General features: G+C 44.4%; 1 protein-coding gene across 2 annotated transcripts in view; it reads left to right on the top strand.

The window, feature by feature from the left end:
• Positions 1 to 15,588, top strand: part of YPEL2 (yippee like 2) — a 216,303-nt gene extending 200,715 nt beyond the window's left edge. The window contains exon 5 of one of the 2 annotated variants that reach the window (XM_086954965.1): positions 8,060 to 15,588. In XM_086954965.1, the coding sequence (XP_086811091.1) occupies positions 8,060 to 8,149 (90 nt within the window). In that variant the 3' untranslated portion in view covers positions 8,150 to 15,588. The remainder of the gene's footprint in view (positions 1 to 8,059) is intronic. The other variant, XM_086954966.1, reaches the window with a different exon arrangement.
• The last annotated feature ends 12,132 nt before the right edge of the window (positions 15,589 to 27,720 follow it).

The raw sequence follows: 27,720 nt of genomic DNA, 5'->3' as shown, positions 1-27,720 counted from the left end.
AAATGATCTGGCAATTATGATTAATAATCAGGAGAGATTTTACTTGACTAGACTACGCTTCCAACTAATCCATCATATTGTTGCATTTCCTAAATCAAAGCCATGGTTATAAAATCTACCCAAGTGCCCTTGCAACTTAGAAAAGCTGGTCAATCCACTATGCATTTCATGTTGTTCTGTAAATTTCATAAAGATATCATATTAAGAGTACTCTGCCCCTTATTTCTATCCCAGGGTCTCAACTATTATCAGTAGACCTTTGATTTTCCTAGGAAATTGCCAGATGTTTGCACGTTATGCCATTGTAACTTATATCAAGAACACAATCAGGAGAAGCAAACCATTAAGGTACCTAGATGGGCTGTGTTATGAGGCAGCTTAAATAATGGGCCCAGATCTTTAAGTATACTCTCTTGACTACTTTGACAAATAACATGCAAGGCCCATTGTGTAGCCCCAAAACGAACACTGGGTTTACAGTAATTTATTTATTATTATTTTTTTTTTTAGCTGGAGGGTTTTCTATTTTTTTGCTGTGCCTTCCATGAGTACTGTTAATATTTGTTTCCAAGAGTATAGATTGTATATATAATTTTAAGTCTGTTGCGCTCTAACGACTATTTTACTATTCATGAGTTCACATGGAGTGTGTAGTATTTTTTACGTTTACAAATCTTCTATGGCACTAGGAGTGCGATTTTTAAAGTAATCAATATATATGTATGTTTTATATAATTTTTATGTCGATTTTGTTTTATATTTTGTTTTGTGATCTCGTATAATCTTACACTGAGCTACTGGCGATAGTTTTTAATGTATGCATTTGGTTTGCAGGGGTTTTATGGCTTTCTTGCTAAAATCTGAATAAAGTTTGATTTGATTTTAGTGGGAAGTATGGAAGGGAAACATCAAATCCATTCCCACTACTAAAAGGTCTACTTTCTAGACAGGATGATCTTCTAGGAATTTCAGGCCATTAGATCAGAAGTACAGTATTGATTTGCTAGGTGGATGGTTCAGAAATAGCACAAGAAAATATTATTTTATTGGAACAGTAGTGCATCTGTGGAATCGAAATTTGCCTAGCTTACGTAACGGTAAGTTTCAATTCTATTAAGGACACGGAGGCGAGGATTATGCTATATCTTCCTTCGCTTTATTAACATAAAGAAACCACAGCAGCTTAGGAAAAGATATAATAAGAACAAAAAATGCTTTAAACATAAAGCATTGACGTAATGTTCAACAAAAAAAAAAATCAACAACAACTCCCAAGAGTCTCTTTGTTATAATCATAGTCCACAGTCCTTTGTCACTGTTCATCATCCCTATATAACCGGACTTCCCATCATCTTCCTCCTCTTTCTTCGCGCAGATCACGCTAAGCCTCATTGGTCCTGTTTAGCACCGTCGTTGCCTGCCAAAAAAGGAACAGCATCAGCGAGGTGGCCCAGGAAAAGTTACAACAAGGCGAGGAGCATTCAGTGAACAACACAGTACAGACAACGTAAAGGAAAACGCTTTACTTACTGCCATACGGGTGGGTAGAGACACCACTGTAGTCCGGGTGGGATAATCCTCGCCTCCGTGTCCTTAATAGAATTGAAACTTACCGTTACGTAAGCTAGGCAAATTTCAATTCTATGTCAGGACCGGAGGCTTCAGATTATGCTAGTTTAAAGCTTACTTACCACCAACTGAGCTAAATCCACCACCGGCTTAAAATAAAACCTCTTGAAGGTGGAATCCGAGGACCAGTCCGCCGCTCGCATAAGGTCCTCCAGACGAGCACCCACCGAGAATGCCTTAGAGGCCATGGCCCCCCTGGCGGAGTGTGCTCCAAAGAGAGAAGTATTGATGCCCGCTTCTTGCATGACCCAACGCACCCACCTAGCGATAGTGGGGGAGGAGACAGCTTTGTGTGGCTTCCGCAGGGCAATCAACAACTGACGCTCGCCCGGAGGGCGAAGATCTAATGTCAGGTCCTCATATGCTTTGAGGCATTGCACAACACACAACTTAGGAGTGTCAGTAAAGGCTGGATAAGAAATGGAACGCGACGACGTCTTAGTGCGTCGACCCACCGTAAAAGTAACCCCCACCGGGGAAAAAATGCGTGCAGAAACATCCAGCGCGCGCACGTCCGAGACGCGCCTACAAGAGACCAGACATAACAACATGGCTAATTTCGCCGAAAGCTCCTTCAGAGACAGATAAGAATTCGCTGGCCACGACAGGAACAGGTTCAGGACCAAATTGACGTCCCAAAGGACGGAGTACCTGGGCTCTGGCGGCAGCGCGAGGCGAACCGCTCGCAGAAGCCGGCACACAAAAGGGTGTTCTCCTACCGGATGGCCATCGATGTTATCATGGCCCGCAGAAATCGCCGACCGGATAGCATTGATCGTTCTATACGCCAAACCCTTGTCGGCCAAATGAGCCAGGAAATTCAGCACGGGAACAAGGCCGGCGACCATGGGATCCAAATCCCTTCGTAAACACCAACGCATCCACTTAAGCCAAGCGGATCTGTAACGCTTCGTCGTACTATCGGCCCATGCTTTGGAGAGCAAGTGCTCAGCCGACCCCGAAAGGCCCGGGAGCGTCCAGCGTCTCCTGAGAGCCTCCACGCCACGAGGCGGAGAGTGTTCTGCATGACGAGAGGGTGAGGTTCCCGATCCGGGCTCGTCAGGAGCAGAGGAAACAGGGGGAGTAGGATTGGAAAATCCCAGGAAAGTTCCAGAAGAACCGGAAACCACACTTGAGACCTCCACAGCGGTGTAACCAACACCAGGTCCGCACCCTGGCGGCGTATTTGAGCCGCCGTTCGCATGATCATGGAGAACGGGGGAAACGCAAACGGCTGCTCCCGACTCCAATCCTGCAAGAACGCGTCCGTGGCCTCCGCCAGAGGGTCCGGCCTCCAGCTGTAAAACCGCGGCAGCTGGTGGTCGAGACGGGACGCGAAGAGGTCCACCGAGAAGGGGCCCCAAAGGGAGTGTAGCCACCGGAAGACTCCCGGATCCAGTTTCCACTGACTGGCATCCCTGAGATGTCGAGAGTGCCAATCCGCTACCTGATTGGACTGGCCTGGCAGATACTCCGCCGTCACCGCAATGTGACGAGACAGGCAATAATCCCAGAAGTCCTTCGCTAAATCCGCCAAGGCGCGGGACCGAGGACCTCCCAGGTGGTTCACATATCGGACCGCCGAAACATTGTCCATCCGGAGCAGGACACAAGCCTTGACCGAATCCTTGGTCCAACAGCGAACCGCGAAGGAGCCCGCAAGGAGCTCCAAACAATTGATATGCAATTGTTGTTCTTCTGGCGACCAGGCGCCGCCGGTGGAAAAATCTCCGCACCGGGCGCCCCAGCCCGACCTGCTGGCGTCGGACTCTATAATTAAGTCCGGAGCCGACCCGAAGATCGCTCGCCCATTCCATGCCTCCATGTGAGACAGCCACCATGACATCTCCTCCTTCACTTCGTCCGTGAGGGGAACCCACTGGTCGTAACACATCCCACGGCGCAAATGCTGTGCCTTCAGGCGCTGGAGAGCCCTGTAGTGCAGCGGGCCTGGGAAAATCGCCTGGATGGGGGACGATAGAAGGCCCACCACTTTGGCGACATGGCGCAGTGACGTACGATCCCTCGCGATCGTCTGCCGAAGCAGGTGTCGTATCTTTGCGACCTTCCGACCCGGTAGGCTCAAGACCGCCTGCACCGAGTCCACCACGAAACCTAAAAAGGTGATCTGCTGAGTGGGAACCAAGACCGACTTGGAGCCGTTTACAACGAACCCCAGTCTCTGGAGCAGGCCGACAGCTTGACGCAGCTGACCTGCCAGCACCTCTGGGCACTGTCCCATGAGGAGGATGTCGTCTAGGTATACTATCATACGGACCCCCTGGCTTCTGAGAAACTCCACCACCGGGTGAAGGACCTTCGTGAAGCACCACGGGGCCGAAGAAAGACCGAACGGCAGGGCGGTGAATTCGAACACCTTGCCGTCCCACAGGAATTGTAGGAAACGACGATGAGGGGGGTGGATGGGAACGACCAAGTAGGCATCCTTGAGATCCAGTCGCACCATCCAATCCCGAGGGAGGAGCACGTCCCGAAGGAGGTGGATCCCCTCCATCTTGAAGTGACGGTAGACCAACCACCCATTGAATTCCTTGAGGTTGATCACAGGCCTCTTGCCCCCATCCGTCTTGTCTACCAAGAAGACGTTGCTGAGGAACCCATGCGGGTGGCGCGTTGATAGGCGGATGGCTCCCTTGCGCAGCAAGTCCGAGACCTCCCCGTCTATCAATCGCGCGTCGGAATCTGAGAAAACCATTGGGCGCGGGGGCCTCACCTGAGTTGGCTGGTCGTGAAACTCTATATGGAAACCTCTCACAGTTTGCAAAACCCAAGCATCGGCAGTGAGCAACTCCCACTCCCCGTAAAAGCTTGCCAGCCGCCCCCCAATCGGAACTTGATCCAAGCAAAGTACACTTACCGGGGGCATGTCCTTGTCCGGACTTCTTTTGGAATCCTCTTCCACCATAGCGTTGTCCCCTCGTGGGGTAGAAATTGGTGTAGTTGGCCGAGGTCTGGTACTGACCTCTTCCGGAGCCTTGTCCACGGTTGTTGGTCTGCTGACCACGGCCGATCGCGCGGCCCCTGCCGCGACCGGCCCCTCCAGAAAAACGCTGGTGAAACACCCTCTTGATGCTGGACTGGGCCTTGTCCAGCGACGTGAACGTGTTCACGAACTTTCCAAGCTCGCGGATGAAAGGTTCACCGAAGAGGCCACCCTGGGCCACTGCACCTGCCTCCGACGAGGCCAGGTCCCCCAGCTTCGGGTCCAGTTTAATAAGGAGCGACCGCCGCCGCTCCGTGGACAGGGCACAGTTGGCGTTGCCCAAGAAGACGATCACCCTCTGGGCCCAGTTGGAGAGCACCTCCGGTGAAATGGCGGTGCCATTCGCTCAAGCCTCCTCCGCCATATCGAGGATCTTCGTGGCGGGCCCGACCGCATCCAACAGCTTGTCCTGGCAGGCCCGCCAGGACCGATCGATCCCCTTCCTGGGGTCCTTCATGAATTTCGCCAGGAAGGTGGCCATCTTGGGGTCCAATTCTGGGGTCATAGCCACCTTCCCCTCCAAAGTAGGCCGAGGGCATTCCCCGCGCAGGCAACCCCTCGCCTCCTTCTCCAGGGGCTTGCGCAGCCGGCCCGCGACAAACTTCGCCACCGTCTCCCCCGGGGCCCAGGCCGCGGATCGGGGGTGGACGATCTCGTCCGGGTCCAGCATGCCCGACTCATCTCGGGGCATCTCCTTTCCCGAAGGCGCCGGGAGCCAAGACCGGGTCGACTCCCCGTCGTCATCCGTGTCCGGAGAGTCGTAGATCGGGGAAGCGGGCGCCGTTGACAGACCGCCCGAAGTGCCAGGGTCCACCAAGGGCGTCGGAGGCACCGCCGTCGCCTTGGCCAGGAAGGCGTCACGAAGACGCTCGAAGGCGTCCTTATCCACGCCTTGGGCCTCCGATGAAGGCCCCTCACCCCGGGGTCTCTTCGGAGCGGGCGGCAACCCGCCGGACGTCCCCGGGAGCTCGGGGGGCGGCGGCACCTGCGCCGCTGCCAGCTTGGCACACTCCTCTACGATGCGGGCCGAAAGGCGGTCCTCCATGGGCCCTACCACCTCCGTCACACAACGATAGATGGAGCTGTCCACCGCCTGATAAAACTCATCATCCTGCAGATAGGGGCAGGCCTCCTCATCATACTCCCCTTCCATGTCGGAACCAAGGGCAAATGCGGGGCACCCAAGAGGGCGGCAACCGAGAAAGTTCTCGAATGTGGGCAGGCCCAGCGGCTGCGATCACGTTTTGGGCCAGCTGACGTGGCAGGTGGGCTGCACCAACCCCCAAGCGCGCAGACCCTCCTCGCCGGGACCGGGTCTACGTACCCCTCAAGCGCGCTAGGCCACACACTGTTAAAGAGGTGCACAGATCTCGCCCGAAGGCGATTCACGCGGTCAAAACCGCTATACAGACCCCAGAGGGCGTCAAAATTGTGAAAGTACAGACCCGGATCACCAGGTGTCAGAGGGGTACGCGAGGGTCGGCCCCTGCGCAAGCAGACCCCACGGCGCGGCTCCTCGTACTGCGGAGGCGCGCCGGAGGGTCGGCGAGGCGACAGGCCGCCCCCTTGCGGTCTATGTACACACCGCACACGAGTGGGAATAAAGTCGCGTAGGAACGATAGAACGTTCCCGCAACCCGGGACTCTGAAAGGGAATAAACCATACAAGGAGTCCCCAAAGACCGCAAGACAATCAAGCACAATAAAAGAAGACAAAATAGAAAAGCACTTATCTGGCTGCGGGAGCAGCGAAGAAAGAGGGGGAAGATGATGGGAAGTCCGGTTATATAGGGATGATGAACAGTGACAAAGGACTGTGGACTATGATTATAACAAAGAGACTCTTGGGAGTTGTTGTTGATTTTTTTTTTTGTTGAACATTACGTCAATGCTTTGTTTAAAGCATTTTTTGTTCTTATTATATCTTTTCCTAAGCTGCTGTGGTTTCTTTATGTTAATAAAGCGAAGGAAGATATAGCATAATCTGAAGCCTCCGGTCCTGACATAGAATCGCTCTCTCGCAGGATGTCATTATTGAGTGGAAGATAAGCCGGAAGTGTATTCTGAAGTAGGGCAAAGAGGATGTTAAAGGGTATGTTTTGGTCGTGGAGAATTTGGAGAGTTATTCAAATCTTCACAGGAAGTGTGAGTGGCTGTGATACTAAGCACCTCGTACTTGACTTTCCACTAGTAATTATAATAAAATTAAGAGTGACGATACTCTCCTACCAGGAAAGCAAAAAGTGTGTGTGTTCCCATATATATATATATATATATATGCCAAGCCTCCCGATACAGACGGGAGACTACCGATTTCAAGGATGGGCTCCCGATTCCAGCAGGCATAAAAACCCGATCTGGAGTTTTGTAAAACTGCCAAAAATGCTTTAATGCTTTGTTGGTTAATTTTTGGACGGGCGATTAGTGCATGTGAAGGGCCTTGACATTTTATTATTGTCACTTTTACATTTCACAAACAAAAAAACAGTTTAGAACTGTTTTCGTCTGCCAGGGTTTAGAACTCTGTTTTTGTTTGCGCTATGTTCTTGAATTGTCAAAAATTAAATGCTTATTGTCTGTCATCATACCTACCAATAGACCGGATTCAGCCAGATTGCCTGTTTCAATGTGTCAGTAGGAAAAATACATTCTCCCGACTATATTTTTTAAAATCTCCCACTTGCCTGCTCTAAAATGTTGGCATGTATGCAAAATGACCTAAAATTTTGATACAGGACTTTGCAGCAAGGGAGTGGCTGAAAGTGGAAGAGCGGTTCTTTATATTTTAAGAAATATCTAGAACTAAAGAAGTCACCCACATATTGTTACATATACAGTGCATCTCGTAAATACATTTTTCTGCTGTAACCATAGTTCTTATTTATATTTAACCTTTACTCGGTATTGTCTAGTACGAATCGTTGCTCCCTGGTTGAAACATCTCTTTTTTCATGGGAGAAAAATCAAGTTCCATATCCTTAAATAATTTGGGTATTTTAATGCTGCCCCTTTTTATTTTGCTATCAACCACCAGAGCCGTGATACAGGGGTTCATCTTTAACATGTTTTCTGTTTTTTTTTATCGTAGCAGCCCAAGTGCAAACACAGTTTCTCTCCTCCATGGCTATTGGCTCATAAGCTACATTCATAAGGTCCAGTTCTGAGCAGATAGCATGGTTCATCAGGATAATGGATGTGCTACAGAGGTCTCTGTGCACGCTGGTTGGGGTGTGAAGTTCTGTTTTGGTCGATGCAACCCCTTTTTATCCCCTGGAAGTCAGTATTGTATTAGGAGCATGATGGCAAGTTTCAATTTGCAAAACAATCGCTAAGTAGGTCGTATTTGGCTATCCTAGGACTTAGTTGCAGTGGGATTCAAGTTTTTTTCCACTTTATTGATCGCTGTTTTGCTTTTCTTTCCTCTAGGAACATGCCTTTGAAAGCAGCCAGAAGTACAAAGAAGGAAAGTATATCATTGAGCTGGCCCACATGATCAAGGACAATGGCTGGGACTGAAAAAGAGTTGAGGAATGGCACCTGACAAAGAAAATGCCACCTAACTGGACATTGTATCCTGGCACGAGCAAGTGACTCTGTGCTTGGCTCATACATTCTGAGACCGGGCCGCATGGCGCACTTTCCTCCATCATCCCTGGCGACTGGTCTGCACACTCCTCACTGCTCCGGATACCCCTTCCTCTCTCGCGCTCCCCTTACGCTTTTGTATCAGTTTTGTGACTTGATTCCGGCTTCTTCTCTGTTTCATTTAGAGTTGGCGGGACAGAAGAAAATAAGAATGCCTCAAAGCGTGGTAGCGTTCCACTCTCATGTTCTCCTTGGAGTGTGGACTTGAAGCAGAATGCTCTGGGCTATTCGGCAGAGTGGCCCTATGCTGCTTATGTAGGAAGAGGGAGATGGAGGTTCCAAAAAGCAAGTGGGTGGGAAGGGGCAGCAGAGCGTCGCAGGCTGGGGTTGTCCGAGGGAGATCCTACGCTGAAGGCGGAACTGGTTCCTGTTCTGGCCCTTGTCCCGCTCGTGATGCACTGTGAGACTCGATATTCATCTTTTTCTGCATTTTTACAATAATGCTCCACACTTTAGGCTCTATCTCCAAGTATGAAGCGCTCGAGAATTAGATGGATTGGGGGTGGTTGGAAAACACTTTCAGGCATGAAAACACCTCTGTTCTCTTCAAAGGTGCATCAAAGTGCATCAAAGGTACCTGCTACTATGGGTTGAAAAAAATGGCACCTGAATCACAACTCAGCATAGGTCAGCAGCACATGCATGCACGAGTTTGCAAAGTCTATGAGGAATTCAATTCCGTGGACTTAACTTTTGCTGCTTTGCAAATTGCATAGCGGGTTGGATTGTGTTAGGACTACGCCCCACCCAAATATGGTTATTAGTACAGTGGGAAGTGACAGCGCCAACTTTCATTTGTGGACGCTGACATTTAAGGGGTTGAACAACCGCTCCGGGAGAAGAGATGGCGTGGGAGTAGGCAGCAGATGCCTTGGGTGGAGGGTAGCTTGTCAAACTGAGAATGGATGGATCAGAATGGGCAGTCTTGATTGCTAGTGTTCTATCTTGAGTGCACTCTTTTATTTTTGGTGGCATCTTCAGATAATCCTCTGGAAATTGATTGCCCGGATGTGGGAGAGTTCTTCGTTGGAGGCATTGCATCCAAACCTTTGAGTGCGATATTTTAGTCATAATCCAAAGAAATGTCACAAAAATCAAACATTTAGCATTTGAGAATCTTCATTCTAATCTGAGATCTTTCAACACAAGTAGTAGCCTCGGTGGCCAGCAAAGTTGTAGTTATTTATATTATTTATTTTGCTTCTGGGCTGCACTTACCAGGCCAGGTGCTTGGCTAAGTTTAGCTCAGTATCCCCAGTTTTGCACTTGCAGAGGCATGGGCCCTCCTTTGGAGCATGGTATACACCTCAGTGACCCCATTGACTAAAAGCTAGGCTGAAGGCACTCATTACAGTTACCGACTCTGACATTGGGCGTCACTTTTGCACAGGTATCCACCTTGTCTCTCTTTGGCCCTTTAAATTTGGCAGAGGCTGTTGCAGGCAGCATCCTCTAAAACTATTATTGTCCCACTAAGCAGGGCATGTCTATCATTTTACATAAATATATGTAGCTCGCTTCAGTATTTGACTTGAACATATGAGTTTAGTTACATCTGCAGATTCTGACAAATCATGATGCTTACTAGAATCGGAGCTCCAGGAAGGACTTGGATATCTGTCCCGCAGAATAAGTAACTAGGGTCAGAAGTTTATTTTGTGTCTTCAAAAGGTAATGATCTTTCTTTCCTCAACCTCCAGTCCCATTTGTCTAGGAATTCATTCAAGAACATTGGGCTTAGGCGGGGAACTGCAGTGCAGCAAGCATCATTAATGGTAGGTTATGTTGCTGGGTTCACTAAACGTGTACATTGACGAATGTGTCACTATATCTGAGAAGAGCAGAGATTAATATTAATGAGTGGGGTACTTTACTTGTGACATCCAAATCATGATGTTGCCTGCATTGGAAAAGCATGATCTGCCAGTCTTGTTGATCCCATATTATAACTTGGTTCATTGCTTGATATTTCTTCTTTTGGGTAACATTTCTTTCTTGAACTCCATAGTGCATCCTATAATTTCTTGGTACAGCTGCTGGCCTAGTTGTTGGTGTCAAAGGCTTGAGCATTTTACTTCTAAAGAATGCACTGATTGCTGGTACCGTGGAGGGTGCAGGTTCAGGAGTGTTAGAAATGGATGTCTGCACACATTCCAGAGCTGCAAATTAAAAAGTGTACAGTTAGAGTGCAGTCCCTGGAGTTTATTCTTCTTACCTCGCTTGCCCAGTTAAACTGTATCGAAGCCTGGTACTGAAGTATTAAGATCTGGTGAAGAGTTCATCTGGGCACTTTGAAATTGCCTCAAAACAAGCAATAGTAATTCGTCAAACAGGAGTTTCCCAACAAAGCTAACGTGCATTGATCTTTAATTGAGAATGACTGTTTGGCTCTGGTGTCAGTTAGAAATTTACACTACTGTTCAGGATCCGTACTTCTCATTCAGGCACATTTCCCAAGCAGAATGAAGTCCAATGTACACAGCCAATTTCTGTGTGAAAGGAAATTAAGAAGGGGTTTCGGATCAGGGCAACATTTACTTTTTGGGCACCAGTATGGCTAACATAACCTCTCTCTAGTACCTGGTACACCAGAAATTGTCCAATTACAAGAGGCGTTATTGTAAGTCTGTCCTGATTGTCTGTGACGGTGGTTGCAACAACACACAGTGTTCTATATCAGGATGCGACTAAATAGACCATGTATGTACTTCTTGTCACAGTGGCACATTTTTGTAAAAAAAAAATAATGCCACTCTTTTCAAAGAAGCGGAAATACCTAGAGCCTAGTTTGCAAAGCATCTTTATTGTGAGAGACTTACTCCTGGAAATTCTAGAGTTAGTCATTCCTACTTTGGAAGTTGTGAATGTGACCTCTTGTCGTTGTTGCCATGAACTGGTTGAGTCTGCTTTCCCTCGCACCACTTTGTGCTGCTTTATGGTACATTTCTGGTATTAAATGGCTGAATGTTTGGCATGAGATGTGCAGAACCAGGGGAAAGCAGCTAGAGACAACACTGGCTCCACTTCTGTTCCAAATCTGCTACTGTCCAATGCAGAATTCTAATCTGCTTGAAAATTCAGCTGCTCAATTTGCAAAGTTTCACAGATTCTGGTTAATTACAAAAACAAAGTTTGATCCATTTTCAGTTTGGGTAGAATCTTCACAGTACAGGTTTTTCGACAGAAGATTCTCTACCAGGGAACAAGGGCCAGATTTTCATATTCTTATCAAGAAGCATCAAGAATATCCAATTTGGGATCAGTTCTTGTTTGGGACCAGGTGCATTTTGGAATCCTAACACGAAGAGGTGTTGACAAGTAATAGAGTATATTAATTGTGTGCAATATATAGTGTGTAAGCTTTCTTTCTCCATCTGTCACAAAACACATTTTGGGGGTAGGTGAAGGGGAGTGTTTGGATCAGGTTGATCTCTGTGAGGTTACTGCAGAAAAAATTACATTCTGAGCACAACCAAAGATGGCGTTGTCCGATTCACTTGCTAATAAGCAAACTAGCATAATTGGATGTGGTAGTTCTGTAGTGGTGGGCTATTGTCTGTTTAGCATTGACCCAACTAGTGAACACCATCAGAGAATAATATATACAAGAACCTTTTATCTTATGGAAAAATTCTATTTCTTGTAAATAGTATTTAATTTTGTGAATAATTGGAGTGCTGTTAGAGTATCTTGGAGCCCTAACTGAGAACACCTTTGTCTTGTTTATATAAATATTTTTATTTTTTGTGTTCTGTAACTTGCATTTTCTTAGCTCTCTTTTCGGAGTAGCCACATTGGAGATCTATTATGACTCCCTTCTGTTGCAGCTTGAATCGTGAGTTGACAAAGAGCTGTTAGCCTAACTTCCACAGAACTGGTGCACACTTTTCAAAGGTCACCCGACTTATTATTATTATTTTAGAAGGGATTGCCTTTCATTAATTTTTGCAAAAGGTTGATAAACGCTTGCCTCAGAATTACCCCTCCTGAACGCATGCTGTAAAAGAAAATACAGCTAGTAAGAAAAAGTAGGTTTTGCTCTAATAAGGAATCAAATGTTGTAACCTGGTTAGCCCATGTTTCCACATGTCTGTTTCACCTTCGTTAATACTGCAGCACAGCATACAGAGGCAGATTCTTTGTGACTGCTGCGAAAGCCTGAGGAAGATTGTGAGCCCTACTTCTTGATGAGCAACATGGAATCTTTACTTAATGTCACTAGCAATGTTTTTCTTTCATGGCTTTTAACAAGTGTGTGTGTCTGGTGGATGTCCCCCTACCTTAGGTCCCTATGAGCTCAATGATGCAATGGCTGTCTTTGTCCCCTGGTGAAAGTGGTCCAGCCACCTCCATTTCAGATGCTTTGATGATGTCTTTCCCCCAAAAAGTTCCTTTGTCACTGTTTTTCATTTCAGTCACTAATTCCCCAGCTTCACCTGCCCTAGTTTGAGTATCTAAATGTATGGAGGGCCATTGTAGAAGCTGTTCAGATTATGTTCCATTGATTACCCTAACATTTGTGAGTACCTTTGTGCCCTTCTTCAGTCTCAACGACTTTGCACATTGTTGTAGCATTCTGCATCCTAAATACGGTCTCTAGATGCTGGAATACATGTGTCCCCTTGTGCCTAGAGAAACTTCTCAGGTTTTTTTTAATTGGAGAACTCCAAGGAGGAAGAATCTTGTAAACTCTTATAACTCAGTGTCCAGGTGGAAGTGAACCAACTGTGGTTTCTAATATTTTCAATCGTTTCAGAGGCGTAGCGAAGCAGAAATGTATTTTTCGCTTTAAGATGCCCTTTCTCCATTTCTCAATATGAAAGTGGGCAAAGCGGTTGTTGGAGTTTGGCCACAGAAGAACATTTGGCTGTGACATTAATTTTTAAGAGTGGGTCCTTATTATTATTTTTTTTTTTTTTTTTAGTGAACTTCACCAGAGAGCTGCTAAACAGGGACAGTTCATGGCGCACTAAATGAAAGGTCCCTTGTGGCCAGTGTTTCTCAGTTAAAAAATAATAATAACTTCAGGTGACCTTTTAGGGCAGTCATCACTCACATGGATATCTACCACACAGGGGAGCACAAATGCCCCTCTTTGCAATAGTTCAGGGTCTCTATATGGTAGGAAATGCAAAGTTTGCACACTGCTTCCTCCCACGAACCTGCATTGTTGGTCATTGCCGAAGATGAGCTTGAACTGAGTCTGATCCACACGGGGCTACAAACACTGAGATTGGGCAAACAAATGCCGATTGGGTCACTGAACAGATATTTCAAGTTGACCATGAGTGGAAATGCTGTTAGGAGATTGTTTAGAAGTATTTACATATGTTATTTTTTTGCACCTGTTTTTACATTTCAGACATGGGTCTATTTGCTTTACTGAGAATACACTTTGCTGAAAATAAAAATGTTTACATTTCTCTCAGCACATTCTTCTGCCTCTATTTCCCCTATCGCTAGGCTGTAGCTTGTGGCACAACAAGAAAAGAGGCTTTGTATGCTTTTACTGCTTAACAGTTGTTCACATGCTGCAAGTTCTTTTCTCTTGTTTTGTTTTAGGTGACTGTGCACACACTTAAAAACGTTGGTTAGAATGTATCGTCCTTGCTTCTTTACTCATCATTGAATTTCACCACTTTTGTTTTTTGATCACAATAGCTTGGTTCAAGAAACCATACATAAGTGGATTTGTTTCTGTGAATTGAATCCAATTGTGAGTCTCTTTGCATTAGTAACAGTCTCTTGTCTTCTAGAGTCCTAGTTCCCAATGGCGAGCTTCTCCCTTTTAGTACTAAATCCACGTCGAGGGCTGTTTTGGCCTAGAATGTTTGGATTGTGATTCCTCTAATTAATGTTTGACATTGTTCTAATATATATCCACTTTTTTACTTCATGGGTAATAACATAATCAAAATGAATAAGAGAATTTCTACCATGTAAAAATCTGGAACTAAAACATTTCGCATCATGTAGTAAAAAATAATAAAGCCATGTTTTGATGATGCTGAATGGTTTTTTCAGTGTTTTGTTGATATGTACAAACCACATTACCTTTAGCATTGTGGCTCATCATCTCAGCAGACCACCTTGATATTGTTATAGGCTCACTATTGCTCTTCAAATAAAGATACTGAACTTTAAAACATGGGAGCTTTTTGAAGTCTTAACCAGACAATACACCACAAAGTGGTAGAAGAGAATTACTTTAATTGTAAGACCTTTCCAAAAGGCAAATGTGAATGCACTACCATGGAGCTGGGGCGAACTAATAGATCAGATGCTTTTACCTAGGTGTGAATGCTCTTAGGCTAAACACCATGGTTTATTAATCTGGCCTAATGCACCATAAGACTGTCACTTTTTTGTCTTCTCAGGAGCATTGCTTAAACTGGATAATACAAATCGCATATAAAAAATGTCAGAGAGGCATAATGGATTTCAGGTATCCTTAGTTAACGATAAACTTATTTATGAAACCCAGCCTCAACTAAACGGGTCCCACAAAATAAACTTTCAACATTGTAGAGATGCTTATGTTGGTAAGGAAGCCTCTCACTGAAGATATTTGTCAATGAGTTAAAAAAGTGATAGTAAACGAGGACAACCCCATCTTGACCTCCGTCTTGGAACTTTAAGGACTGTAAATCCCATCTATGGCAACACCAATTGGAAATGGAACTAGGGGAATGCTATTTTTGATATTTTTCTTTACATTTGCATTTACGTTCTTCAGCTGACATTTCAAGTGAGCAGTGATTGCATGTTGCTCAATTGTTTTAATGGCAAAGAACCCAAATGTTTACTGGTTGTTTATTGGAATTTCCATTGCAATCCCCTCTGCTGCTTCCAAGACGGCTATCAAGTTGAGGTTGTTAGGGCTTACCAAACACGTCCTTTTTACTTTTCCAGAGTTAAAGATTGGGCAATATAAATAGGAGATTGATTGTCGAACCTACAGGAAGAAGCCTACATGCACCGAAACAAATAAATGTGCTGCACTTTTCTGCACGAGGCCCAACTCTTTTTTTTTTTTTCAGACAAGAACATTCTTCCCAGTTTGTCCCACAAACAAATTATTTATGTTAAACCTGTTTTTTGCCCCTCTGTTTACAAACTGTTAAATCTTTTACTTTGGCATGTTGTTTTGTACTTATTATCAGTGTTTCTAAGTCATTTTCTTTACATTTTAATATATATGTACATAGCTACTCAGTATTAGAGAAAAGTGCATTATTTCTGTTGTATTTACAATATGTGTTGGTGCTCATTTGGAAAATAAAGTTTTGAAACCATGCAAATACAAAAAACGGTTTTGGTGGTTCTATTCTTCCAGTGATTTGGGGTAAAGGGGCTAGTTAGATTTGGGAGTCTCTAGTTGGCACAGGTAGGTACTTGTGACAAATAGGGACCCTCTCCTCTAGTCAGGATAAGAGCATTACACTCCTAAAATAACCCCTGCTAACCCCCTTGGTAGCTTGGCATGAGCAGAAGGGTTTTACTTCAGAGGCGTTGTAAGTTAAGCAGTTGTGACCACATACAGTAACCCAGTGACAACACTACAAATGGACACCACACAGGTTTTATATAAAAAATAAGTAGACTTTATATAGAGTTACCACAAGACCATAAACGACAAAAATACACACTATGATTACTTCAAGATGGTAGATTTAAGCTTAGTTCAGTACAGCTCTTAGATGCGATGCTCTGCGTCAATGTACCTTAGGTTGCGTTGCGCTTCCACGACCAGCAATGTCGCAGCAATGGGAAATGCAGCAAAGTTCAGATTCAAGTTCAGATACAAGGACTGTTTCGAGACGAATCGGTGCCACTGTTTTCAGGTGATGGAGAGTGATTATTTACCAGTGTACTTCCAAATATAAAACAGAAAAAGATCATTAGGCCCATTTAAGGTGTTCATAGTTATAACAAATTGTAACTACCTGAGAATTTAGTTAATGTCCAACTACACCCTGATTCTGAATACACTTTGAGTGGCAAGATTTAATACAAATTTGTCTGTATTAGTTTTTTACTACATTGTCACTCTTGCAGAAAGCCAAATTATCGTTATCAGGTGCGTACACCAGTCCATGCTCTCCTGCCACGGCATTCAAAGCCAAATCAGAACAGGTGTCACCACCCTAAAGCACTTTTTGGACAATTTCCCCTCTGAATGAACACTTTTATTCATGTCATAGCTGTTTGTGGTAATTTCTAAGGTCAGTGTCTGGATCGTGGTGATCCGGAGTCAATCGGGGAAACGTTGTAGGTTTTATGTAGACCACCTCGGTGTCCCATGACCACCTTTTATATGTTGTATCCACCCTCTGTAACATGGCCTCCACCCCTTATGTCAGCAGGAGCCCATGTACATTGGGTTGAATTCTCTTGTCTTTCACTCTTTCATGATGGCGTGTAGCTAAGGTTAGTTATGAGAACAGTTGTGAGGAGGGGGTGGGATTGACAATGCATTGTTTGCAACTTGCACTTTGTAGAAAAAATTCAGTTCAAAGTCTTTATTTGAAGATAAGCTCCTAACATTCTCTATGATTACTTCAGATTCTTAATAAACAAACAAACGAAGCTCCCCTTCAAAAATTAGTTTTCCACTATGTTATCAATTGACATTCTCAAGTTAAGAATGGGATATCATTGCTGTGGCTCTCGTGGTATCAACAAGGAATTGTGATGGGTCACGCATAGAAAATGGGGCTTCATGTCCAAAAGGTTTGCAGCAAAGGACACTTCCCATTAGACAATGGGTCTTAGTCTTGCCCACTTTATTCAAAAGGCAGATTTTATCCTGCAAGCATCCTTATGTCTCAGTGGGTAGTTTTTCTTCTTTATGGAAGTTTACAATGTGTCACGTAATGTAAGCAGCAAACCTGAATTTGGGGCACAAATAACAATCCGGTTGGCATCCTGTGCATCACTTGAAGTGTAAGATTGGAAGAGAGCGCTAAGTACGAAGAGATTTACAGAGAAGCCAATGGAATGCGTGTAACTGTAGCACTTTGAAAGTGTGAGGCCCCAACATGATCCCAAAAGCTTTCATACTGGTATGAAGCTGGTGGTTGCATGTATTGGCATCTTTAGTTATAAAGCTTCCAGCTTAGGGCTGAATGGTAAATCAATTACATTTTACAAGAAAGGCCAAAGAAATAATCCAAAAAATATAAAGGCCAATAAATCTAAATTAATCCTGAAGGACAAGGAATAATAGGGAGAAGAGCTGGACATGATGCACCCAATCCAAGGGTTCTTCAAATGAGGGGTATCTATAATCAATCAAACTTTTGTCTTTATGCGCATAGTGCATAAATAAAGCATGGTAAAGCAGATGCCTAAATATGTGGCCTTTTTAAGACCGAAGATTGTGGCAAGAACTGACCAACTTCAGAGTCTACAATACTCTGTAAATCATCATGTTGTCCTTTGGACCCACCTCCTTGTTGGGAGGGAATCAAAAACGAAAGCTGAGTAGATCCTTCATAATGTCAGATGGAGTTTAACTGAGGTGTTTCTGTTCTCGCCATACACAAACGATGTGTACTGGGAGATGTTTTCAACTATGCAAAACGTTCTCTCTAGAGAGACTACTGGGATGAAAATGGACTGAAGATAAATAACGAGAAATCCGAGATTATTCTAGATTACATATATTTTCTGATGAATACTTCTGACTGCAGATTTCTCCTCTTTAGATTAAGCCAAGGCGCTGGACTGGATCTGGATTTTCAACAGTAATTGCCTCTGTAAACCAGCAGGTAGGCCACTGGACTCAACGCCAGCCTTGCACCACCATATAAGCACCACACCTGCATGCTAAGATCAGTTCCTTTCTTTATATGCCTTTCAATGAGGATCTGGAGCACCATTCCCAACTTGATTGGCTGGTAGGACTCCAGATTTTAACAATGCAGCCAGGGAAAATGTCTTTGCTCAAGACAACAGGTTTTAAACAGTGCAGCAAATGCAGGAAGCAGATGTCTATCACAGAACCGCACAGCGTTTTTGGTGCTTGGATACCATTTGCAAATCAAAGTTGTGCAGCAAATGCACCCTGAAGCATCAAAAGAAGATCAGAAAACTGCAAGTAAAAGTCCACTTTTTATAACATAGCAAGAGCCCTTATCTCAATTCAAGAAAAGTCCAAGTCGCATCATAAATAGGACTTGTCCCACTATCATCACTCCAGAACAGGCAAGACGCTGCACAGTCGGCATTCCAGGGGCTAGATTCTGAGGCGTCTTCCGACTCTGAGACCATTTCAAGTCTGTTCTGGGCAAATACAGAATTCCCCAGGCTATTGTTGACCCCACAGCAAATGGAGGCTATGCTGCAAATCTTCATGTCAATACTGGCTACCTCTGGCGACACGGGGATCCCCTTCTGTGGTGCAAACTGACCCTCCTGCCGGTTCCTTGCTAGCACCAGTTCAGTTTCTTTTCAGTCCAAACGATGTGAGTGCCCGGTTTTGACTGTGCCTATCCTAACTCCAGTGGTGCCTGTTCTAATCCAGTCCATATGCCAATCTATGACCCAGAGCCGATGTTGGTCCGTGCTAAACGTATGTTATGCTATGAAATGACCAAAGTACTGCCTTCACCATTGGATGATCAAAGCCTCTCCCTCAACACAGTCCTTTAAGGGGCTGGAAGCCCTGTTCAGCTCTCCTTCAGATGCGGAACACCAGCCTCAGATAATGATGAAGTGATGGACACCTTGCTCTCCCCTCACTATGTTGGATTGTACATGGACCTAAAAACTGCCGGTGGGTTGGACACTACTTCTGAGACTGAATTAGAATCTCCACCAGGTCCCCTCACAGCGGGAAGTGCCTCCGTTGCAATGGTTGTCTGTAGATCAGCTGAAGTACTTGATTTACAGCCACCTATGATTGAAACAAAATTACATTTGTAGCTGGTAATTTTACAGCCTGAGCCTGCCACACCAGAGCCCTTGCTTCTTTTTTTAATGAGGCCCTAGCAGACATTATGGCTGCTTGGATAAAGCCTTGCTCCACACAACCAATCAGTCGTCCATCAGGTAGACCTCTTTCTTTTATAAACCAGATTTTATTGAGTTTTCAAATATTTATATCTCAAATTTCATGCATGCAGCATTGTACATGTATTGTAGAAGTCCTACATTCTGGTTCGTCCAAAGTCCGTCAGATAGATAACTTGGGCCCACCTCTGGCAATCCTGCCAACATCCCACCTACAAATGCTTTCTGGCAGAGCAAGGTCATTCAGAAAGCATTCCAATCTGCTCCACCAGTTAGGAAATCTAAGTGCATTGACTCATTTGGCAAAATAATATTTTCCTTTGCCTTTTTGGCCCTTCGGTCCCTACAGCAGCGTTGTTTCCTGTTTTCTAGATTTGCTTTCACCAGCCCACCACTGTCACCAACAATGCACAAAATTCAGAATATGCTTGCGGCTCTGGCCTATTGACATATGCACCCCTGCAGCCAGTAAATATTGTATAACACTCGAGCTCTCTGAACTTTGTAAATTGTTCATTTTGTTCCATTGAACAGTGCATGTATTTTTCTTTTTCCTTTATTTTCGCCACTAGCAGCCGACACGTGTTTCGTCTAGAACAAGACTTTTTCAGTGCTCAAATAGTTCTGGTTGGAGATAAGGCAAACCACACAATGTCAAACCATCCTGGAACAAAAGTTTCCTTGTTTTCTATCCACCATATAAAAGTCTTGGCTTGGAAAGAAGTATAGATTTCCGTCCCTCATAATAAGCCGGGTAAATGAACCCTCAGTTTCGGCATATGAAAATATTAAGCCATAATAAGCTCAAAGGTGAGCCATTTGGAAGGTAATTAGGCTTCCAGCTGAGCAGCCAACCCAGACTTTACAAAGCTCCAAAGGACTTTGTGGTGGTTGAGGTTACGTACACCACCATGGGTCTCAATCTTCCACCACCTTATTCACCACAAAGGCTTCAAGCTGCTTTGATGTCCTTTTGCAGGACCATGTACAGCCAGTACGAGGCAGGTTTCGATTTTTCCTACAAGGATGGGAATCCACCACTTCAAATTGGTGGGCGCTGCAAATTGTTAAAAAAGGATATGTCCTACCAATCCGCCACTAGTATTACATCTGTTCCTACTAAGGGTTCAGCAAATCGTGCTGGCATCCTTTTGAAGGAAGGAAATGTAATATATGCCAAGTAGGACATTGAGAAGGCACTGGAATCAGAAATGGGTGATATGTACGACAACTCCTACTTCATGGTGCCCAAGAAGGACTGAGGGCTCGCGACGATTTTTAGATATTTACCCCGTGAACGTCTTCCTATGGAGGTGCAAATTCAAAATTCGCTCAATAGCTGGTTATTTCTGTACAGGACCATGGGGATTTGATGGTATCCCTGGATGTGGAGTACATGCGTTTTCATGTGCCCATCCAACAGTCTTATATAACCTCATTGAGGTCTTTCATCAAAAATTAGGACACTCACAGAAGACTTCAATGATTTTCGAAAAATGATAACTTATTTTCCTCAATCAATATGATGCGTTATTATAAAAAATTCTTCATTACTTCCCATGACACATTGTTATCTAACAGTTTATCTTAACTTCCCAATGCATTTCGGGACCATTGGTTCCGTAATCAGGGGGCCATCACTTAAAAGTAATACACGTCAGAATCAAACAACACAACAAAAATCATTGTGATTAACTTAATGCTATTGTGATATTTGTTACCGCCTGGGTAACATTTATTCTTACTGTCTATGCAGACTTCTATTCCTTTCATAGTGTGCTGTCTGAATTTCAGTTGACTCCAAGATCAAGCATCAATATGGCCACCTTGAGTTCTACGAACATACTGGGCGCATGACTGGTCATGTGGTCAAGTATTATCTTATAAACAGAAAATACACCTGCTGCACTGCACACAAACATATTACCATTCTAGTGCATCAGAGGAGGAGCATATCTTAAATCCTTAGTATATAAAAATAATATTAACTGTATTAATCACAAAATATATGGGATCACTTGTCTTTTATGGATCTCAAAAAAAACAAGAACATGAACATTTTACATTCAAGCTACAAGGTTATAACTCTCTAACAATTACATTCACAATTTGTCTCACCTGAACAATAGTTGCATATTGTTGTTGCCTCTTGAGTTTTGACACACAATTTCTGAAATGTAATCTAATTAACTGCATACCCTCTTTCATGAAAATGCATTTTGTTTCTGTGTGTATATGATTTATGCTCAGTTAGTCTTAACTTCATATCTCTTGACATTTAGCTGACTGATATATTTCACATGGACATTTTGATAAATATATGCAATAGAGGCAATCTGACAAACACCAGTTGTGGACATTCACAAAAATATAGCTATAGATGCAATCTGATAAATACCAATTGTATACCAATCCTGCAGTCCACATACTCTACCTCTGTTTCGTGGTAGGTTTTGAGCATTTCCAATTTACAGTTCCACACTTTGGTCTCACCTCCTCGCTTTGGGTGTTCATGAATGTTATAGCAGTGGCTGTACCCTAACTTCACAAGTTGGGGCTATATATATTGCCATACTTGTCTGCAACAGACCATAAACTTCTTTCTTCCCTGGGGTTTTCGATCAGCGAACCAAAGTCCCATTCGAAGCCATTGAAGAGGATTACCTTCAAAGAGGTTATCCTGGACAGGACATTCAAAGTCTTACCACCACTGCAACAAGCACATGGCATTCAGGATTTGATCCAATGTTTTGGGCTCAATCCTGGGTCTCTGAGATTGGTTCTGAGACTTCTTGGGCTGGTGGCCTCATGCATCCTCCAGGTCGCCTCTGCTTGCTGACACGTATGTTTTGCAATGAAACCTCTATTTCAAGTATGCACAGCACTGAGAATGTCTTTCAGACATCATTTCCATCTCGAAGGCAACAACCCAGGACCTTTAGTGGCAAGTGAACGCCAACTTGTCATGCAGCAGTCTATTCTCCCTAACCCATGCAAAGATGCATTATGTTTGGTATGGGGCGATCACCTTTGAAGGGTGGAGATCCTTGATCTGTGGTCCCAGTGAAAGGAAGGCTCTATGTTAACCTCCTGGAGTTTGTGCCATCGGTAGGCTCTGAAAGCCTTTCTCCCATCCATCAAGGGAAGGTCTGTGCAGGTCCTCATAGACTGCACAGCCTCCATAGGCAAATGGTAATGTAGCAAGCTGGGTGCTTGGAGTCTTTGGTTTTGGGCCAAGGGGCATTCTGCCATTGGCTACCAGGGAGATCCCCTGATGGTCCGGCCATCACCTATCATCTGGTGGTGTTACTGAACACCAGGGTGGGCAAGTTCAGAAGATGCAGCTGGTAGACACCATCTTCATCCTGGAGTCGCTCAGTACATCTTCAACCAGTAGAGTGTGTCCTGGTCCAGTCCATCTTCAACCAGTAGGGCATGCCGTGGCAGAATCTTTCTAGCCCATAGAGAACATGCAGTATTAAGATTATTGTAACCTAGAGTTCAAGACACAAGCGTCCCTAGGGGATGCATTCAGCCTGCAGTGGAGCACAGGACTTCTGTACACATTTCCACAGCTGCGTCTCCGAGCTTGAGTTCTGAGGATTCTCAGGATTGACGAGGCCCAACTAATTTGGATAGCCCTAGATTAGGCTTTAGAGTACAACTTGTTGAGCCTAAGCATTTGCTTCAGATTCATCAACTTTTCCGGAAGTCCTGCACCCAAATTTCCACAGTTTACATCTGTGTGGGGGATGATTGAGCGGCAACAATTACACTGTTTTAACTTGTAGCTGAAGGCGTGGATGTTATTCTTTCATCTAGGCACCCCTTGACTAAATCCATCTATGCAGATCATTGGAGAAATGTGTGGCTTGGTGTAGGTATCGTAAGCTGGATCCCCTAATGGTCAAATTATAAGATATTCTGTTTGTCTTATTTTTGGCCCAGGAAGGCTTAGTGTGTAGCATATTTAAAGGTTATATGTCAGCCTTCTTAGCCTTTTATGTTTGCCTCACCAACTTTCTTTATGCAGGTAACCTGTTGTAAAGAGGTTCTTAAAATGTTTGACATACTTGATTCTGCTAGGGCCCTTCGCTGTACCTCATAGAACCTCAAACGTTTCTGAACTGCATACCATTCAAACCTAGACACTGTTGCTATCTGCGGCGCTAAGCCACTGTGACATGTTTTATAAACACAATGTCTTCTGCATGCCCTATCAATGAGCTGAAGGCACGGTCAATGCAAACTCCATACACCACTTTCTATTCTGACAAGTTGGTGTTAAGAACCAGGCCTTCTCTCTGCCACAGGATGCATTTCCCTTCTGCATGGGTCAGTCCATCACCCTACCTTCCTGTTTCCCTCTTCCCTTGAAAGTGGAGGTGCGGCTTCCTTGTCTTGTTCTGAGAACAATCAGCTTTTACATAGAGCACATAAAGGAATACCTTGTAGACCACCAGTTCTTCCTGCTTTGCTGGTGTTTTGAAGCAGAATGGTGCAGAAACCAACCCGGTCCAGGTGGATGATTGTGTGCAATGCCCTGGCGAAGAAGGAACCCCTCGAGTGCCTACAAGAACATTCCACTTGATCCAACCCTGCCTCAATAGAGTTGGTGAGAGGGGTTCCTGTACTAGAGGTCTTTCAGGCTGCTACTAAGGCATCTACACATGCATTCACCAACCACTACTGCCTAGGCAGTCAAGTCTGCAGAAGGGGTACTTTTGCCTGCTCTGTCCTGCAGGACATCCTGATGTGAGCTCACTCCTCAAATCCTCTGCCTGTTGGGAGGTACTCCTTTACTGCCTGTTCTAAAGGTGAGGAATCTTTGGTTAGAATTATTCATCAGGCAAACAGGTTAATTACCTTGGGTGGCATTCTTTTGGATGATACTGTATTTAACTGCAGATTTTCTCACTGCCCTCCATCTCCCAAGTTCTGTGGAGTGGACTATTAAGAAGATGCTAAATTGGTTTAATCATGCAGTCACCTCCAAGATGTCATGATTTCTCCACATGTGGGACTGCGAAAGAGTGTAAAATTAAATTGACACCAGTGCGGGGTTGTCATCTACATATGGCTTCATGCTGTGTTTTATGGGGTGATGTAAGGCTATTGCCAGCTATTGACAGCATTTAGGACCAATTACTCATTAAACTAAAGATCCAGTGTTACATCTGGAATTATTTTTAATGGGGAGGAATATACAGTTAATGAGAGTATCAACCAGAAAGCGAATTACGGATATGCAGTAAGAGTACCCACCAGAACAAGTGTTACCGAAGGCACAAACTATTTGACAAAGCTTCTTGGCAGTGAGAAATAAAATAGCAAGGGTGAAAACTCAATGAAATGTTATGGAGAAAGCATACTAATTAAAAAGCTAGGTTTTTAGCAATCGCCTGTAATCTAACTTATTTTGTTTAGCTGGAAAGGCTAAAGGCAGGTTACTCCACTGTCTAGCAGCTGTGACTGAAAAGGCATAGTCTTCAAAGATGCAGTGCCCACTCTGGGAATTTTTAGGAGGCAATGATTGGCGTGGCTGAGAGTGCGGGCAGGAAGCTGATGAGGGAACTTTTTTGGCGGGAAAGTTTGTGATATTGTATATTTCCCACCTAGTGGACAATTGCCCTGGCCTTGGTCAAACTGTTAGCCAGTAAAGACATCTTAACATGTGGACTGTTCCAGCAGTGCCAGCAACTAAGCAGGCGGTCATATTTGGATGAGCTGAAGTGAATGCAGACTTTATTCGGACTGCCAAATACATTGTGTTAGCATTGTATGAGTTTGGCTGGACTACTGCGTTTACTACAGTGGGGTATGTAGATTTGCCTCAAAGAGAGGCAGGACCTCTCTTAAGTCCAGAGTTGGAAAAAGCAAGTTTAGGCCACTCTGATGGCTTGAGGCTCCACTGAGGGGGCAATTTCTAACAAGCAGCCAGTGATAACTGACTTCTTTAGCAGAGGCAGGTGAGAGGCCCATGCTTTCAGGCCACCATTTTGACTTCCAGTGATGTGTAGCTTTCAGAATGAACATATGGTCCACCTTGGCCAGGGCGAACAGATTTCCAAATCAAAGACCCAGGAACAGCAAATGGCATGGAACTGTGACTGAATGTTGGCACTGACCATGAACTAGAATGTTTACACTGACACAACCTGCATCCCTTTAATGCAATCTATCTGTAAAACACAAAAAGATCAGTGTTACGAGGCTGTATCCTTTATCCATTGCAGAAAGCTTTGTATATCCCAAGGAAAGCCTCACAGAGGTCAGCAGTTACCTCGTGAGTAGCTAATTGTCCCATCTTCTTTGCATTCTGGGACTTATATTAATTCTTTTATACAATAAAAAACAGATCTGCAATTACCAGAAAGGAAAGTATAAAAGCAGTCTTAGTATGTGCCTTTCAGGGCAAGAGGGGAAGGTGGTAGAGAAATGGACATGAGTCCATAGGAAGTTATTTGAGTTGCCAACATTATGGATGAAAAACTCATACAGGTCCTTTTTTTAAATGTGAAATAGCAATAAACTGTGCTACTCTCTCCTACATGTCGAAAGAAAATAATGCACGATTATTTGTTCATTAAATAGCCCCTCTTTTTCACAAATGCTGTGATAAAGCTGAGAGGCAGTCTGATTATCAGGGCGTTAGTGGAGGGTGTCTTCAGATGCTTTAAGTCCTGTTATGAGACCTGAACGATGTTCCAGTCGTTGGGTGTCTACAAAACAAATAACGTGTGGTCTAGTTGTGATGTGTAGATGGCTGATTCAAATCTGAGCGTGCAAAGGCTACATTTTCACATGTGCGTTCATCCACCCCTCTATCCAAAACCGGGACACGTGTTTAAATTAGAAAATAATATCTGGATACCAGAACAGGCCACAGAAAACAGACTGTCCAGGCTAATCAGAGATGTCTAGTATCCCTAGTCTTGGCTGCATTCAGATGTAAAGCAATGATTGGCCATCCACCAGCGACCTGCAGATGGTGATTGGTGAGAGTAGAGTGACCTTCCACAAGCAACGAATGCCGAAGAGCAAGAAAGGTCAAAGATGAGCTGAACGTCATATGCGTATAAGCAAAACCTAAACTCCTGCTGATGGAGAAGCAAAGCTAAGGGGTTAAGAGAAATAGAGATCAAGTGGTTTGGGATCCCACGGGTAAATGATTTAATTTCTGATGAGAATTGAGGTATGCTACTCTTTCTGTCTGGTAGGAGGACTTCGATCCACTGAATTACTGTGACCCTGAAGTGGACTTCTTCCATGGTAGAGAAGCGAAGAGCATATTAGGGTGTATGGTATCAAAAGATGCCAACAGACCTAATGGGATCAGCATTCTAATGTCCCCTCTGTCTACATATTTCTTCCAATTTATATAATACTCTTCGTAGGAAGGAAAGCAAGGAGAATGCCTCAGGAGGGTTAAGAACACCCTTTTTCGTATTGTGATTTTCCAGAAGTGGGGGAGAGTGTACTGTTGAAAGGATTCCGGAGAGAATCTGAGGGGCTCATTTACAAGCCACTTGTGCCGCTGGTGCGTCACTTTTATTATGGGAAAAAGTGACGTAGCGGTGGAGCAAGGGGCTTGTAAATAAGCCACTGAGACTTTCAGAAGTAAATGTTTACATTTTTCTTGCTGAAACGATACCAGCTGGGACGCCAGAAGCACTGGTAATATCGTCACATATTTGGTTAGATGAGTTAAGACTCAATTTTTGACCTCTCAGTTCCTGCAATTGTGAGAGGATTTGAAAATGTTCTTTGGCCATGTTGGGGCCGTTATAAAAAATTCCCAGTAAGGAGGCTTGCTTGTCCTCTTTCATATTTCATTAAGTAGTGGCGGCTTCGACGTAACCTACTGTGTTGTGAATCCTAAAACCTATGCCACAGCCTTTCTGTTTCCCCTACTTTAAGTTGGAGGGTTTAAGTTCAGGGGGAAATCAAGGGTTAATTATAATTTTATAAGATGACAGGCAGCTACTGCATGAAGATGGGAGTTCTCCGACACTGTAGTAAGAGCAATATTGAATTTGTAACTCATTGAAACGGATCTTGCCCCCAATGGTTCTGCTGTGTGTTAGGTCAGTTCAGGCCAAAGGTAGTGCTTCTGGATTACAATTCTTCCAGTTGTGTTTTATTTATTTATTTATTTATTTATTGACATTTGTAGAGCGCGGCGAATACCCGTGGGCGTCTCGGCGCTAGTTTAGGGCTACAGCAGCGTTTGGAGTCTTTAGCATGCCAGGAATCTCAGTACTGAATGGGATTGAAAAATGGTCAGTCCAAGGAAGCAAATGGGCTGCTAAGCTTTTATAAGTTTCTGAAAACATAAGGACCAGTAAATGGCCTGGCAGACGGCTCAGATCGGAGTTCTGCAGCTCTAGTTTTAGTACAGAATGTTCTCTTAACCGGGTCAATGC

This window comes from Lissotriton vulgaris, chromosome 2_1 (assembly GCF_964263255.1).
Source record: "Lissotriton vulgaris chromosome 2_1, aLisVul1.2, whole genome shotgun sequence".
NCBI classification, from domain to species: domain Eukaryota; kingdom Metazoa; phylum Chordata; class Amphibia; order Caudata; family Salamandridae; genus Lissotriton; species Lissotriton vulgaris.
This window is presented reverse-complemented; position numbering and strand designations above follow the sequence as displayed.